Source organism: Jaculus jaculus, chromosome 4, assembly GCF_020740685.1.
Source record: "Jaculus jaculus isolate mJacJac1 chromosome 4, mJacJac1.mat.Y.cur, whole genome shotgun sequence".
Classification (NCBI taxonomy): domain Eukaryota; kingdom Metazoa; phylum Chordata; class Mammalia; order Rodentia; family Dipodidae; genus Jaculus; species Jaculus jaculus.
This window is the reverse complement of record NC_059105.1, coordinates 158,087,088-158,103,823: the sequence shown is the minus strand read 5'-3', so window position 1 is coordinate 158,103,823 and position 16,736 is coordinate 158,087,088. Positions and strand designations below refer to the sequence as shown.

Here is a 16,736-nt window from a genome sequence, read left to right as displayed (position 1 = left end):
TGTGTTCATGTGTATAAGTGAGGTATAAGCCTAGTACAGAAATGTGGTTTATTTAAAAGACCTAAAGCTAATAGTGTATTAATGTTTAAAAGAATGGATAAGGGACTGGAGAGATGGCTCAGTGGTTAAGGCACTTGCTTGGAAAGCCTAACAACCTGGGTTAGATTCCCCAGTACCCACATAAAGCCAGATGCACAAGGTGGCACATGCATATGGAGTTCATTTGCAGTGGCTAGAGGCACCAGGACACTCTCGCACATGCTCTCTCACACCCATGCAAATAAATAAAATATTTGAAAAAAAAAAAGAATGGATAAGGAGAATGGGCAAAGGGAATGGGACAAAAGTAGACCAAGTACAATAGCACATATGTATGAAAATGCATAATGAAACCCATTAATTTGTGTGTTAATTTTTTTTTTTAATAATAGATTCTAGGGCTGGAGAGATGGCTTAGCAGTTAAGGTGCATACCTGCGCAGCCTAAGGACTGAGGTTCGATTCTCCACATCCCACGTAAGCCAGATGCACATAGTGGCACATGCGTGTTTGCAGTGGCTAGAGGCCCTGGCACACCCATACTCTCTCACAATCTCTGTCTAATAAACAAATAAATAAATAAAATAAAAAACATTTTTGAAAAAGAATGGATTCTGGCACTGCTACCTAAATGTAAACACTGAGTCCACAGCTATCCTGTTGTGTAACTCATTAGTTGTGACACTATTTTAACTCTTTTCCTCAATCTCAATTTATAAAACAGGGGTAATATTATCTACATCACAGGACTATTGTGAAGAGTAAGTGTGCTATTTATTATGTGCACTACAGAAAAGCATTGGTGGCAGTACATGGCACATAACAATCTACCTAGATGTTAGCTGTCATCATTAGCATGGAAGCACACTGGGTGTTTTCCAGCAACTAAATTTTGTGTATATCTTTGTCAATTGTGTGGTAGATATGAAGTTCTCTTATTTAATCTCCCCAGTTTTTGTTGTTGTTGTTTTTGTTTTTCCAGGTAGGGTCTCACTCTAGTTCAGGCTGACCTGGAATTCACTATGTAGTCTCAAGGGTGGCCTTGAACTCAAGGCGATCCTCCTACCTCTGTCTCCCAAAGTGCCGGGAAATCTCCCCAATTTTTAAGGCAGAATTTTTCTACCTACTTAATAGTAAAGTGATAGGAAGCTCAAAAAAGGAAAAGGTACTTTGCTTTTCATCGGGAGGACAGCTATTCTGAAAGGGTTCATGAAAAAGTCTGGAGAGGGTCTTAAAAAAAAGTTCGGGCTGGAGAGATGGCTTAGCGGTTAAGCGCTTGCCTGTGAAGCCTAAGGACCCAGGTTCGAGGCTCGGTTCCCCAGGTCCCACATTAGCCAGATGCACAAGGGGGCGCATGCGTCTGGAGTTCGTTTGCAGAGGCTGGAAGCCCTGGCGTGCCCATTCTCTCTCTCCCCCTCTATCTGTCTTTCTCTCTGTGTCTGTCGCTCTCAAATAAATAAATAAAATGTTTAAAAAAAAAAAAAGTTCAAGGGGTGGAGAGAGGGCTTGGCGGTTAAGGCACTTGCCTATGAAGCCAAAGAACCTTGGTTCCATTCCCCAGGACCCACATAAGCCAGATGCACAAGGTGGCGCATGCATCTGGAGTTCGTTTGCAGTGGCTGGAAGTCCTGGTGTGCCCATTTTCTCTCTCTGCCTCTTTCCCTCTCTCAAATAAATAAATATAAATATAAATCAATTTTTAAGTTCAAGACTCATATTAACAGGAAAGTCAGCATTATAGGTGTATTGATAAACAAAGAAAAACCAAACAGAACAAAACCCCCCACATATTTGGAAGATTGCTAAAAATCTACTATATGTCAGGCACTGTCCTAAACCTCAAAGATAACCTGGTAGTGGAGGTAGATTAGCAACGTGTCTAGAGGGAAAGGTGATTTGATAAAGATGCCAGTATGTGGAAGATGTGCTGAGGAGCACACCAACCAACTGAGATGTGAGGGATAAGCAAAGACTGTGCTGACAAACAGGAAGGTGGAGATACAGGGCCCGGGAAATGCCTTCTGACCTGACCATAACGTGAAAAGGAATTGCAGCCAGAAAGGACCCGGGATGCTACATAAAACTTTAGGGAAGTAGTGCTGGGCCTGACTGAGTTGGGGGCGGGGCTAAAAAGGACACAGAAATGGCTCTATTGCCAAAATAAAAGGATTTTCCTTGAAAACTGGTTCCTGTGTGTGGATTTGAGGCAGTCTTACAGCTTTACACCAGGAGGCATGCATTTGAGAGACAGAGCAAAAGGAACTGACGGGATTTTTTTCAAGAATTAAAAAAATAAAAACCAGGCGTGGTGGCGGACGCCTTTAATCCCAGCACTTGGGAGGCAGAGGTAGGAGGATCACTGTCAGTTCAAGGCCACCCTGAGACTACATAGTGAATTCAAGGTCAGTCTGGGCTAGAGTGAGACCCCTACCTTGAAAAACAAAACAAAACATGAAGGGGCTGGAGAGATGGCTTAGCTGTTAAGGCCCTTGCCTGCAAAGCCTAAGAACCCAGGTTCGATTCCGCAGGACCCACATAAGCTGGATGCCCAAGGTGGTGCATGTGTCTGGAGTTCCTTTGCACTGGCTGGCGGTCCTAGCATGCCCCTTCTATCTGCCTCTCTCTCTCAGGTAACAGAAGCAGTGATGGAAGAGCCGAGGTGCTGCATCTTGGTGACATCGAATTTAAAGCTAAGAGAGGAAGTTAGTGGACTGGGTGGGGATAAGGACCCCGGACACCACTGCCCATGTCCTGGAGGACCAGGACGACTTTCCATCTACAGACAGGGCAGCTGTGTTAGGATACCTCCACTCCACGACCCCACTTTTTGTTTTGCTTTGTTTTTTGGTTTTTTCGAGGTAGGGTCTCGCTCTAGCCCAGGATGACCTGGAATTCACTATGTAGTCTCAGGGTGGCCTCGAACTCGGGGCGATCCTCCGACCTCTGCCTCCCGAGTGCTGGGATTAAAGGCGTGTGCTACCACGTCCGGCGACCCCATTTAAAAAATATTTATTTATTTATAAGGGGGAGAGAGAAAGAATGGGCTCCAGCCACTGCAAACACACGCAGGCGCATGCGCCAACCATGTGACGCTGGCTTACGTGGGAGATGGGGAATCGAACCTAGGTCCTTAGGCTTCAAAGGCAAGGCCTTAACCGCTAAGCCTTGTGTGCAATCCAACCCCGCTTTTTTATTTTTATTTTTTTAATGCATCAGCTTTTTTCCTTCTTCAATCACCTTCACGAGTTCCCGCCCAAGAATCCCCGTGGTCCCTCGCCACCCCCCCCCACAGTGGACTCCTCAGGTCCGCAGCCCTCACCTGGCCCGGTCGAGATCCGGACCTGACCATTTCTCTCAGCCACAGAAAAGCTCAGACGTAGAGTAACGAAGCCTCCAGGGGGGGGAAAAAAAAAAAAAAAAAAAAAAAAAAAAGAATTAACCGCCTTCCTCTCGGCCCGCCCCCGAGCTTCCGCTTCCGGTCAGGCGCCAGCCTACCGCCGCTCTTCACAGGCTCCGGCGCGCAGGAGCCCGCCCTGGTCTGACGCCTTGCGCGTGCGCAGTAGACACCTCCCCCATTTCCCCGCCCATCATTTGTGGATTGAAGGTGGAGGCAGCCAATAGAATGCCCATACGGGACGAGTGGGCGGGGCGAGGAATCACTACACCGCGCAGGTGGAGCCCGCCCCGAACTCCGGGGCAACCCAGAGCGTCCTCGCGTCTGTCGGCTGGAGTTGGGACCCCGCCAGCTTGCGACAGTGGGGGTGACGGCATAGGTTTCTGTGGTTTAGTTGCTCTGCAGAGTAGTGTGAAGTTTTGTGTGCCGTTTTAAATGTATTCCTTGTTGGGCTGGAGACATGGCTTTGGCGGTTAAGGCGCTTGTCTGCAAAACCAAAGGACCCAGGTTCGATTTCCCAGAATTCACGTAAGCCAGATGCACGGAGTGGTGAGTGTGTCCGGATTTCGTTTGCAGTGGCTGGAGGCCCCGGCGCACCCATTCTCTTTCTCTACCTACCTATTTCTCTTTCTTTCAAATAAATAAATATTTTTTAAAACACCAACAAAAAAATGTTAAATATATTCGTTCTTGATATTCAATAAACATCTAACCTTAGGATCATTATCGTTGATTTCTGATGGCGGTTTCCGAATGAGTCAGTATGGCCATTCACTGATCTTAAGAAAATGCTCAATGGTTGGGATTTTGGGGTTTATTTCAGGCATAATTTGCTTACCCTCTATTGAGCTAATTGTTCCTGTTAAAGAATGACTATTTCCACTGACAAGCTGCACTAATTGTAGTAATGTTTCTAACCAATTTGGAGAGAAACTGATTTAATTGATTATTTTATGGCAAAAGAATTTCATTTTTAAAAGTGTTACATTAATATTAAAGCCCAGGAAGTAAGCTTTTCCTAAGGTATTTTAGGATATTTGAATAATTAATTAATGTAATTTTGAAGTAGATTGGGCCATAAGACCCTTTCCCTTTCATCACACTCTTAAGTTTTTAACATTCACCTAAAAATTACAGGTGTTTTTCTTTTTTAAAATATTTTTATTAATTTATTTGAGACTGACAGAGAGAGAAAGGGGCAGAGGGAGAGAGAATGGGCGCGCCAGGGCCTCCAGCCATTGCAAACGAACTCCAGACGCGTGTGCCCCCTTGTGCATCTGGCTAACGTGGGTCCTGGGGAATTGAGCCTCGAACCGGGGTCCTTAGGCTTCATAGGCAAGCGCTTAACTGCTAAGCCATCTCTCCACCCCTACAGGTGTTTTTCTTAGCTTGATTTTTTTTTAAGTTTCAACTTTTTTATTAAGTATCCAAGGTCAGACATATTATGGAAGTTCTACAAGTACGACTCTTATAAAATGGAAAGCATCATAGCACCTACAAGTCATATGGCTGTTTCATAAATATTATATATGGAAATGGCACAGCCTAAGTGTCTGACATACGGTAAATATTCAATAAAGATGATAGTGGTGGTAATAGCAACTTGCTATTGTCATCAATGCCTCCCACTGTTAATGCCTACAACTTGCTTACAAGCCTAACCAATTCACAGGTATATGAGAATTACAACCCCACAGAAGGAACTTTGACCCAGTCAAGTCCAACACACTCCCCTCTCCTTTTAGTTCATAGTCACCTTGATCACTGAAATCAAGTCAAAGAATAAAGCAAAGAAGCAGAAGTAAGACAGTGATATGAATACACGTGTTTCTTTGACAGCAAGGACACAGAACTTGAGGAAGCGGCTGGGAAAACAACAACCAGAGAAAGCAAAGGTGGTGATCTTAAAGCAGAGCAAGAGAACTAAAAAGACGGGAAGGAGGATTTTAGGCCAAAATGGATTTAAGCAGATCTATCTAGAAAAAGGGTAAATTGTAAGATTTGAGAGAAATAGAAGTTGCTAAAGCAGGTGGCTTGAAAGAATACAAAGGAAAGAGCAAGTGTCTGGCAAAGGAAGCAGCAGGCGGCATCTGGTAAACTAACGCCTCTCAAACAAGCAGTTTGAGGAGATATCTGCAAGGCTGGGCTAGCCAACCAGAAATAACACAGAAATATGCAGCTAACTTTTATGTGTACAGCGAGACTTATTCGTCCTAGTTTAGGAGGCTGAAAAGAAAAATCTATGTAGTTACCGAAATGGGCCATTATTAAGGCTTGGCCTTCAAAGACTTGATCTAATGAAACTTAATGAAAACTTACAGGGTTTGTTTAGTGTTTTAATCAATTCTATATATTTAAAATTTTACTGTAATTTCCTTTTCTAATATTTTTCAAGATAGCATTACTATAATGTTTTTCATGTTCTTTTCTTTTTTAGCCAAAAAGGTGTCTTTACTAGAATCTAATAAAAATTAATTTAAAAATCAAAAACAGTATAATTCAAAAATCAATGGAATTAATGTAAACCGAAAGTTCCACAAATTAAGTGAGTATGAGCCAAATGGGGGATAAATTACTTGCTTGAAACCCTATCTAAGAAATGGAGTAGGTATTCAGACTCAACTACTGCTTAGCAAATGAAGCTATAAATACCTGAATTAGCACCAGTCTGGTAAGAAAAAAAAAGGAGTAATGTATCAAACAGACTTACTGTGATATCTGTCCAAACATACCTGTACCAGTCAAAAGTCCAGCACTCTTCTTTTATGCATAAGTGCATAAGTGGTTGGACAGACTAACAGCCCTTGTAAACACCATATTGCAATTTAGCTTGATTTTTAAAACATTTTTTTCTTTTTTCTTGTTCTTTTTTTTTTCAAGGTAAGGTCTCACTGTAGCCCAGGCTGACCTGGAATTCACTACATAGTCTGAGGGTGGCCTCGAACTCACAGCCATCCTCCTACCTCTGTCTTCCGAGTGCTGGGATTAAAGGCGTGCACCACCATGCCCAGCTAAAACATTTTTTCTAATTAGTACCTATTGCTTTTTAAAATATATGCAAGAAAAAAATATGAGTTGGAGAGATGACTTAGTGGTTAGGGTGCTTGCCTGCGAAGCCAAAGGACCCGAGTTCGATTTCCCAGTACCCGCATAAACCAGATGCACAAGGTGGCACATGTGTCTGGAATTCATTTGCAGTGGTTAGAGGCCCTGGCGTGCCCATTCATTCTCTCTCTCTCAAATAAATATTTCTTTCAAAAGAAAACCTGCTGGCCCTGATTCAGTTCCCTTGTGGCCCTGTAAAGCCAGATACACAAAGTGGTGCATGTATCTGGAGTTCATTTGCAATACGAGGCTCTGGCACACCCATAATTTCTGAATAAAAGTATTCTTTTTTTTAATTTTTTTAAATTTATTTATTTGAGAGCGACAGACACAGAGAGAAAGACAGATAGAGGGAGAGAGAGAATGGGCGCACCAGGACTTCCAGCCTCTGCAAACGAACTCCAGATGCGTGCGCCCCCTTGTGCATCTGGCTAACGTGGGACCTGGGGAACCAAGCCTCGAACCGGGGTCCTTAGGCGTCACTGGCAAGCGCTTAACTGCTAAGCCATCTCTCCAGCCCTGAATAAAAGTATTCTTAAATGGTAGTGTTGTTTCATTATTCATTTCTCTATTGTTTAAAATTTTGTGCCCCCTTCTTTCTTTCTTTTTCCTGGTTTGGTTTGTTATTTGCTATTATAAATAATGCAGTGGGCTCTGGGGAGATGGCTCGGCAGTTAAAGGCATTTGCTTGCAAGCCTGCCAACCCAAGTTTAACCTTCCCCCAAACTCGAGTAAAGTTGGACACAATGTCTGTAACCCATAATCACCACAGGCCAGTGTGGATCATAATCCTGAAAGACAACCCTATACACCAAAATCTGATTGACATTCTGGAAGCAAAAGTGGAAATTTTCACAATGGGGAACAGAAAGGGGTATTAAAGGTAGACAGCTAAATTCTGGGGAAAGAATATATGGGACAGTTGTATCATGTCAGGTTAAATAAGTATCTGAAAATCTATGAAGCTTCATTTTGGTGTGTATGTGAGGATATCTACGCTTGGCATGTCTGTGAGAGTAGGCGCCTGCATGTGGATGAACTAGGCAGGGAGGCCCACTCTCAATGTTTGGTGGCATCATCCACTGCGGGATCAGTCACACTCAAGTGTTACACATGGTCCATCGTTGCTTTACTGTTAGAATTACAGAACTGAGTAGTTGTGGCAAAGAACCTATGCTTCCCAAAGCCTAAACCATTTTCCCTCTGGACTTCGGTAGTGTAAATCAAGCATGAATATAGGTTCTCCCCCTCTTCAGTCTCTGCCCAAGGATTGAACTATAAATATAGCATCGCTCAGAGATGCTGCCCATGTTCAGGATGTGTCTAGTCAACAGGCATAGCTGGCGGTCAAGGAGAAGGAGCCATGAAATTGGAGGGTTTCTCCATTCAACTCCAGCTGGTCAATGCACTGGATGGCCACAAATCTAGCTCCTTAGGGAGTCTCTGGGACTCCAGTTCTCTTGATCTCGAGGCCTCAAAAACCATTTCACACCTTGTCCCTCTAGTCCTAAGGGTGACAATGGTTTACTAATCCCTGAATGACTAACTTTTGATGGTTTCCTTAGCCACATCTCTGCAAACCTTCTTTATTTATTTTTTATTTTTTTGGTTTTTTGAGGTACAGTCTCACTCTAGCCCAGGCTGACCTGAAATTCACTGTGTAGTCTCAGGGCAGCCTCAAACTCACAGCCATCCTCCTACCTCTGCCTCCCGAGTGCTGGGATTAAAGGTGTGCACCACCACTGAGTTATAGCTTTTAAAAAAATTATTTATTTATTTGAGAGTGACAGACAGAGAAAGAGGCAGATAGAGAAAGAGGGAGAATGGGTGTGCCAGGGCCTCCAGCCACTGCAAACAAACTCCAGACATGTGCACCCCCTTGTCCTGGGGAATCGAGCCCTGAACCTGGGTCCTTAGGCTTCACAGGCAAGTGCTTAACTGCTAAGCCATCTCTCCAGCCCGAGTTATAGCTTTTAACTAGCTAGCCAAGCAGAAGGTCCTGATCCTACTATCTTGGCACAAATATACTTTGTCTATGTCGCCTTTTATAACTCAGCACATGGAACCAATGCTTTTGTCCAATTGACTTACCTGGGAAGGGTGAATTTCTGTTCATATTTATCCACATTTCAGGAGAAAGCGAAAGTTGAAAGTACATGAAGCTCTAAACTAAAGACACAGATACCATAGCCAGGGTATGATTCAAGAAGCAAGAAGTGGGGGATAATATCACACGTTGGGAATGGGAGCTCAGTGTGCTTGGAACGATCTGAAACACTATGTTGCCTTTCCTCAAGCAATTCAATGCTTTCTAGAGCTATTTCCAACCAAAAGCTTTTTTTTTTTTTTTTGACCTTTTGTGATCATATGCAACTTTGAGAATTTGCTAAAAGCTTTTCCCTTTCTTCAGAAAAAAATGCTAATGTGCACATTTCTGAAACATATCGTATGTAACATGATCAAAGGTGTTCAAGAACAGATCCAAGAGTTCCAGTTAAGATTCCTCTTCTAATTCCAAATGAGTCCATCTGCATTGATGTGTCCAGTGACTGTGACAGGGCCCTGGTGATCCTGGAAGATGCTGGCTGACCAAGCATGGTGGGTTCCCACTGAAATAGCATCAAGAAGCGGGGTGTAGAGCACAGGGAAAATGGAATGGAGCCAGACATGGTCTTTGCATTTTCCACTGAGCTTTAAAATGCATCTGCAGCCTTCACTTTCATCAAAATAGCTTAATTTAGGAAAGAGCCCACTCCTTTTTCTTTATAAAATCTGGGGTTTATGGCTTCCTTGAATATTTTAAGGGAGAGGCACACACCATCTGTTCTGAGGATCTTGGTTTGACAGTTTATCTGGGGTCATGCCAGGATTCAGGTAGAGTGTCACAGGAAGGCCAGTGCCTCTGAAAGGGATTATTAGCAGCATGAATCAAGAATTCACTTGGAATGATCTTATAAGAAAAAAAGACAATGTGCCAGGCTTATGGGTCAGGTGTGAATTTTAATATGGCACCCACATCAGTCACTTAATTGCCCTGCTACCTAGATGGACTGTGTCTAACCCACAGGAAGAAGCAAGAATGGTGATTAAACTGTTAAAAACTGGGCCGGGGCTGGGCTTGGTGGCGCACGCCTTTAATCCCAGCACCTGGGAGGCAAAAAGGTAGGAGGATCACTGTGAGTTCAAGGCCACCCTGAGACTACAAAGTGAATTCCAGATCAGCCTCAGCTAGAGTGAGACCCTACCTCAAAAAACCAAAATAAATAAATTACAATTAAAAGCGGGCCAGGGAGATGGCTCTGTCAGTGAAGTGCTTGCTGCATATGATGGTTGGCCTAAAATGTTCCCCATAGGTTCATGTGTTTTGAACACTTGGTTATCAGCTAGTGGCCACTGGGGAGGTAGAGGCTTGCTCGAGGAGCCATAGAGGGGAGTGTGGACTTTGAGGTTTATGAGTCCTTCCCACTGGGTGTTCAAGGCTAGCTCATGCAGACTTCTTCCACCCAGAAGATGTGACAAGATGCGATACCCTGGCTGTCCGCTCTGGCCCATCCTGTCATGATGAAACCAAAACTGCATGCCAGGCTGGGTGTGGTGGCGCACACTTTTAATCCCAGCACTTGGGAGGCAGAAGTAGGAGGATGGCAGTGAGTTCAAGGCCACCCTGAGACTACAGAGTGAATTTCAGGTCAGCCTGGGCTAAAGTGAAATCTTACCTCGAAAAACAAAAAACAAAAAACAAAAACAAAAGAAAGAAAGAAAAAAACTCTGCATGCCAGAATGAACCATTTTCTCCCATAAGCTGCTTCTTGTTCAGGTATTTTGACCCAGAAATGAATCGGTAACCACAATACTGTGCAAGCATTAGGACCTGCATTTGGAGCCCAAGAACCCATGTAAAAGCTGGGTGCACCCGCCTATAACCCCTGCACTGGGGAGGCAGAGACAGGAGGATCCCTGGGGGTTTGCTGGCTAGCTAGTCTAACTGAATCAGGGAGCTCAAGGTTCAGTTAGACCCTACCTAAAAAAAAAAACAAAAAAAACACTATATATATATATATATATATATATATATATATATACACACACACATACATACATGGTGTGGGGCTGGAGAGATGGCTCAGCGGTTAAGGCCCTTGCCTGCGAAGCCTAAGAACTCCCTGTTTGGGTCCTCCCACGTATAGATAGCCAGCTGCTAACAGTGACGAAAGCATGCAATATCGCACATTGCCACAAGGGGGCGAATGCGTCTAGAGTTGGTTCACAGCAGCTGGAAGGTCCTGGCTCTCACAATTTCTCTTTCTCTGTCTTCTCTCTCTCAAAAAATTAGGTGTAGATTGATTGAGGAATACACAAAATTATCTCTGACCTCCACACATATGTGAATACACTTAACACACACACACACAAAACAAATAAATAATAAGTAAATATTGAAAATAGAGCCGGGCGTGGTGGTGAACATCTTTAATCCCAGCACTTGGGAGGCAGAGGTAGGAGGATCGCCGTGAGTTGGAGGCCACCCTGAGACTACATAGTGAATTCCAGGTCAGCCTGGGCTACAGTGAAACCCTATCTCAAAAAACCAAAAAGAAAAAAAAAAGGTAGAAAGGAAGAAAGAAAAGTTAAAAATAGGACTGGGGAGATGACTCAGCAGTGAACGACAGTTGCTTGGCCAAGCCTGTTGGCCCAGGTTCAATTCCCCAGCACCCACATGAAAGTAAATGCAAAGTGGTGCTTGTGTGTGCTGCGTGTGTGTCTCCCCCCCCACACACACACAGGTAAACTAATAAATAAAATGTCAAAACTTTATTAAAATCTCTGTAAAGCACAGTGGCAGAATCCCAGTGGTTGCTTATTACTTACACCTGTGACTTCCTGTTTACGAGCCATTTTCTAGGCTAAGCTTGGGCAAGCCAAACATGCAGCTAGGGATATAGTGAAGTAACTCTTAAAACCATAACAGATGAAGAGCTTCCATGCCGCATAGACTGGGGTAATTCTTTTTTTGTTGTTGATTTTGTTTTTTTCGAGGTAGGTTCTCACTCCAGCCCAGGCTGACCTGGAATTCACTATGGAGTCTCAGGGTGGCCTCGAACTCACGGCCATCCTCCTACCTCTGCCTCCCGAGTGCTGGGATTAAAGGTGTGCGCCACCACGGCCGGCTTAGATTGGGGTAATTCTTGAGATGTGTTCTACACGGTTTCCCAAAGTTCCCAAGTCGTAATAGGACCCAGGGCTAACTGGCAAGGCAGTGTGCCCTTGATTGGTTTTCTACTCACCATTCCCTCTCTTCTCACGGTCCTCAGGATTGCCTCCCTAATGATCTACTTGGCACTCAAACCTGGTGGGGTTTAAGGGATTCTCCCTGCAGGGGTTGGGGGAGAGAATTCCATCCATATTCACACAGGCATGGAGCACAGTTTTGGAGTTAGATAGACCCGAGTTTCCATTAATTAGATTGCACAACTTGGTTTCTCTGGGACTTCTTCTACGTCTGTAAAGTAGGAGTAATCACACTGATTTTATTTTATTTTATTTTATTTTATTTTATTTTATTTTATTTTATTTTATTTTATTTTATTTTATTTTGGTTTTTCGAGGTAGGGTCTCACTCTAGCCTAGGCTGACCTGGAATTCACTATGGAGTCTCAGGGTGGCCTCAAACTCACGGCGATCCTCCTACCTCTGCCTCCCGAGTGCTGGGATTAAAGGCGTGCGCCACCACGCCCAGCTTTTTTTTTTTTTTTTCACACCGATTTTTAAGGTTTGGTTGCAAAGAAAGCTTTGAGAATGTACTTAAAGTGCTGCACACAGTGGTGAACGCTTGGTAAATAAATATTGGCTATGATAAATAAATATTGGTCAAGCTTTTGTATCACTGTGACTTGAGAAAAGCAACTTAAGGAAAGATTTTCTAAAAGATACTTTATTTGTGAGTGAGTGAGCGAGCTAGCGAGAGAGAGAATGGGCATACTACTTTGGGCATCTGGCTTTACAAGGGTACTGGGGAATTGAACCTGGGCCATCAAGCTTTGCGAGCAAGTGCCTTGAACCACTGAGCCATCTCCCGAGCCCAAGGAAAGATTTATTTTGGCTCAAAGCTTCAGAAGTTTTAGTCCATGATGCTGAGGAATCTGTGGCATTACAGAGCAGCTCACATCATAACAGCCAACCAATAATGTGATCATAGTACGAATCCATACAGTGATTGTTTCCTATTCAATTCACAGTGCTCATTAGCACATATGATACTGTCAGCAAGGCATATCCCCAGCCGAGGGCAGAGCTGTTTCCCACCCTTGGGCTGACTGCTGAAGAAGGCTGATTTGGGGTTTGTGCCGTGGAGGCTGTGCTTCTGGTAAGCACCGTCGACTTAGCAAAATCAATAGCTTCGAGAAGGGTAGGGAGATGGGTAGGTGCCAGCTGCTGGCTTAGAGAACAAGCAGTTGGCAGAACAGCAATGGCGTTGTCAATTGCTTGGCCCCAGCTGACGCGAGCAGTGCCAATAATGACTTCATATCTGTGTCTAACCCACAGACTTTATTTGATCTTATTCTTGAGCGATTATGCTCAGGGCTACTGAGTTTCTGATTTTTACTCGTTCCTGTTACTTTTTAGGGTTTTCCAAGTTAGGGATCCCTCTTCTAAGCCTCCTCACCCCTAGGTAGGAGAATTTCAATTTTCAATTCTTGATCATAGAGCAAAAGAAATTGAGAGATAACCAAGAAACTGAGGCAAGTTACAAGTCTTTCATTCATTCTCTAATCCTAATGAATGAAATATGGGGCCACAAGTTCCACTTGCAATGCTTCAGCCTTTAAAACAGCTTTAGCTGCCTGGGCGTGGTGGCGCACACTTTTTTTTTTTGTTTGTTTGTTTGTTTTAATTTTTATTTATTTATTTATTTGAGAGCGACAGACACAGAGAGAAAGACAGATAGAGGGAGAGAGAGAGAATGGGCGTGCCAGGGCTTCCAGCCTCTGCAAACAAACTCCAGATGCGTGCGCCCCCTTGTGCACCTGGCTAACGTGGGACCTGGGGAACCGAGCCTCGAACCGGGGTCCTTAGGCTTCATAGGCAAGCGCTTAACCGCTAAGCCATCTCTCCAGCCTGTTTGTTTGTTTTTCGAGGTAGGGTCTCACTCTAGCCCAGGCTGACCTGGAATTCACTATGGAGTCTCAGGGTGGCCTCAAACTCATGGCAATCCTCCTACCTCTACCTCCCGAGCACTCGGGAGATAAGAGGATCACCATGAGTTCAAGGCCCCCCTGAGATTACATAGGTAATTCCAGGTTGGCCAGCCTGGGCTAGAGTGAGACCCTATCTCAAAACAACAACAACAACAACAACAAAACCAGAATGGATAGAAATGACAGGCCACATTGGCCTGGAAGGGAGGTTGCAGGCAGCCCAGCAATTCTGGGCAGAGAATTTGTTTTAGCTCAGTTGTTTTACTCTAGGTAGAAGTCAAGGGCCGATGGTGACTTCACACCATGACCAACTTTTGTCTTAGAGACTAAAACAAATTTCTCTCTAGTTTATGCACACACACACACATGCTAATGTGACTTTAAAATTTTTTACTTGCTCAAGAGAGGAAAAGAGGCAAACCGAGAGAGAGAGAGAGAGAGAGAGAGAGAGAGAGAGAGAGAGAGAGAGGGGATGGGTGAATGGGTGTGCCAGGACCTCCAGCCACTGCAAATGAACTCCAGACACATACGCATCTGGCTTACGTGGGTCCTGGGGAATCAAACTGAGGTCCTTTGGCTTTGCGGGCAAACACCTTATTGTTAAGCCATCTCTCCAGCCTGCTAATGTTATTTTTTTGAGCAAAACAACTTTTGAGAGGTGTGATGGTTTGAATGAGTATCCCCCAACTGACTCAGGAGTTTATTAAAAGCTTGTAATTTGGATTTCTAGCCACCTGGATGAAGAGGGTGTCACTGGGAAGATCTGGGTTCCAACCTAAGGTATGCAAAGTGTCCAAGTTCTGCCTGGGTTCCTGGTGGCCCAGCTGTGGGGTTTTTCTTGCTCTTGCTTTTTGGTGGTGGTTTTTCCTCTCTGCCTGGATCTGTGAAAGAGGGGCCAACTTCTTCTGCCTTTATGGAACTTCCCCTGTGTGGTGGTTTGATTCAGGATTCCCCCATAAGCTTGGGTGTTCTGAATGCTAGGTTCCCAGCTGATGGAGATTTGGGAATTAACGCCTCCTGGAGGGAGTGTATTGTTGGGGGCGGGCTTATGGGTGTTATAGCCAGTGTCCCCTTGCCAGTGTTTGGCACACTCTCCTGTTGCTATTGTCCACCTTATGTGAGCCAGGGGGTGATGTCCACCCTCTGCTCATGCCATCATTTTTCCTGCCATCATGGAACTTCCCCCTTGAACCTGTAAGCCAAAATAAACCTCTTTTCCCCCACAAGTTGCTCTTTGTTGGGTGATTTCTGCCAGCAATGCAAACCTGACTACAACAGTAAAGTGGTACCAAGGAATGGGATTGCTGTTAGACACCTGACTGTGTGACTTTGGCCTTTTGGAGCTGATTTTCAACAGGAATGTGGAAGGATTTGAAACCTTGGTCTAAGAGATGCCTTGCAGTGCTGTAAGTATAGTTTGATGGACTATTCTTGCCAGATTGAAAGACCCGAATGCAGTAAGAACTATGGACTATGAGGTTTGGCTTATGAGGGTGAGAAAGAGCTTTGCTTGAACTGGGCTAGCAGTTTGCATGAAAAGCTTGCTGTTATTTAAGGCCATGTCCTGAGAAGTTGTGCAGGGTTGCTTTGCATAGAAATGAACTGGTGTGAGCAGAGGGATATGGCATGGAAAGAAAAGTCTTTGGATGAACTGCTGCCCATTCAGCTGCAATTGAGCAATTACAATCTTTGAGATTGGCCAGCTGATCTGCACTGGGGCAATAGGATGTAGACTCTTGAAGGGGTCCGAGTGCTCAAGCAGCCTCCTGTTCTTCAAAGTCTGCTTTATTCCCCCTGGATTAACAAATTGACAGCTTACCTGGTATTGTGGAGTATAAGAAATGCAGGAAAGAGAGGGTCATTGAGTTTGCAACATGGTCTTGGAAATGGCCATGGGAAGTCTGAAGAAGGTTTGCTGGTTGCCAGCATGGAGACCCCCATGGGGCCATGAGGATGAACCATGGATTGCAGTGGAGACCCAGTGGAGATGCCACGACCATGAGATGACCACTAAGGAAAGCTGCCAGCGCCGATGAAGTTTTCCAGGACTGTGAGCAGCCTAGCTGGAGGGGCGGAATTGGAACTCCAGAGACTTGTTGCTGGTTAGAATTATCGCACTTGGAGTTTTGTCACTGGCTAGAGTTGTTGGACTTGAAGCTACAGAGTTTGATGTTTGCCCTGATTGTTTTAAACTTTGTATTGGTTGCATATTTCTTTGCTATCCTCAATGCCATCTTTTGCAGTGTGAATGTTTATTCTGTGTCATTATGGGGTTTGGGGGGGATTTTTGGTGTTATGGCTGTTAAAAGACCTTGGATTATGGAGATGCCTGAACATAAGTAGGATTGATTTAAACTATGGGGACATTTAAAGTTGGACTGAATACATTATATTTTATATCACGTATAGATATCAGTTTATGGGGGCCAGGGGAAGAATGTGGTGGTTTGATTCAGATGTCCCCATAAACTTAGGTGTTCTGAATGCTAGGTTCCCAGTTGATGGAGATTTGGGAATTAACACCTCCTGGAGAGAGCATATTGGGGGCAGGCTTATGGGTCTTATAGCCAGTTTCCCCAAGCCAGTGTTTGGCACACTCTGCTGTGGCTATGGTCTGCCTTATGTTGGCCGGGGGTGATGTCCACCCTCTGCTGCCACCGTTTTCCCTGCCATCATGGAGTGTACCCTCTAGCCTGTAAGCCAAAATAAACCTCTTCCCCCCCCCCACCCCCCAGAAGCTGTTCTTGGTTGGGTGATTTCTACCAGCAATAATAACCTGACTGCAACGCCCTGGATCTATAAGCTTCAAATAAATTCCTTTCCCCCATTTCTGTGTCTGGTCTGGAAGTTCAACTCAGTGACCTGAACCTGAATATTAAAAGAGGGAATAGTATTACAAGTAGAAGGTACCAACCCAGCCACCTGTTACTTCCTTTGCTATAAGAAAGAAAATTCCTTAAGACCCTGACAGAAGGATTTGACCTCAAGCAGGGTTTTCTCTGT

General features: G+C 44.4%; 1 protein-coding gene across 1 annotated transcript in view; it reads right to left on the bottom strand.

Moving 5' to 3' along the window:
- Positions 1-3,433, bottom strand: part of Ccdc14 (coiled-coil domain containing 14) — a 39,811-nt gene extending 36,378 nt beyond the window's left edge. The window contains exon 1 of the mRNA XM_045146651.1: positions 3,358-3,433. Coding sequence (XP_045002586.1) covers positions 3,358-3,387 — 30 coding nt within the window. The 5' untranslated portion in view covers positions 3,388-3,433. The remainder of the gene's footprint in view (positions 1-3,357) is intronic.
- Positions 3,434-16,736: the final 13,303 nt, after the last annotated feature.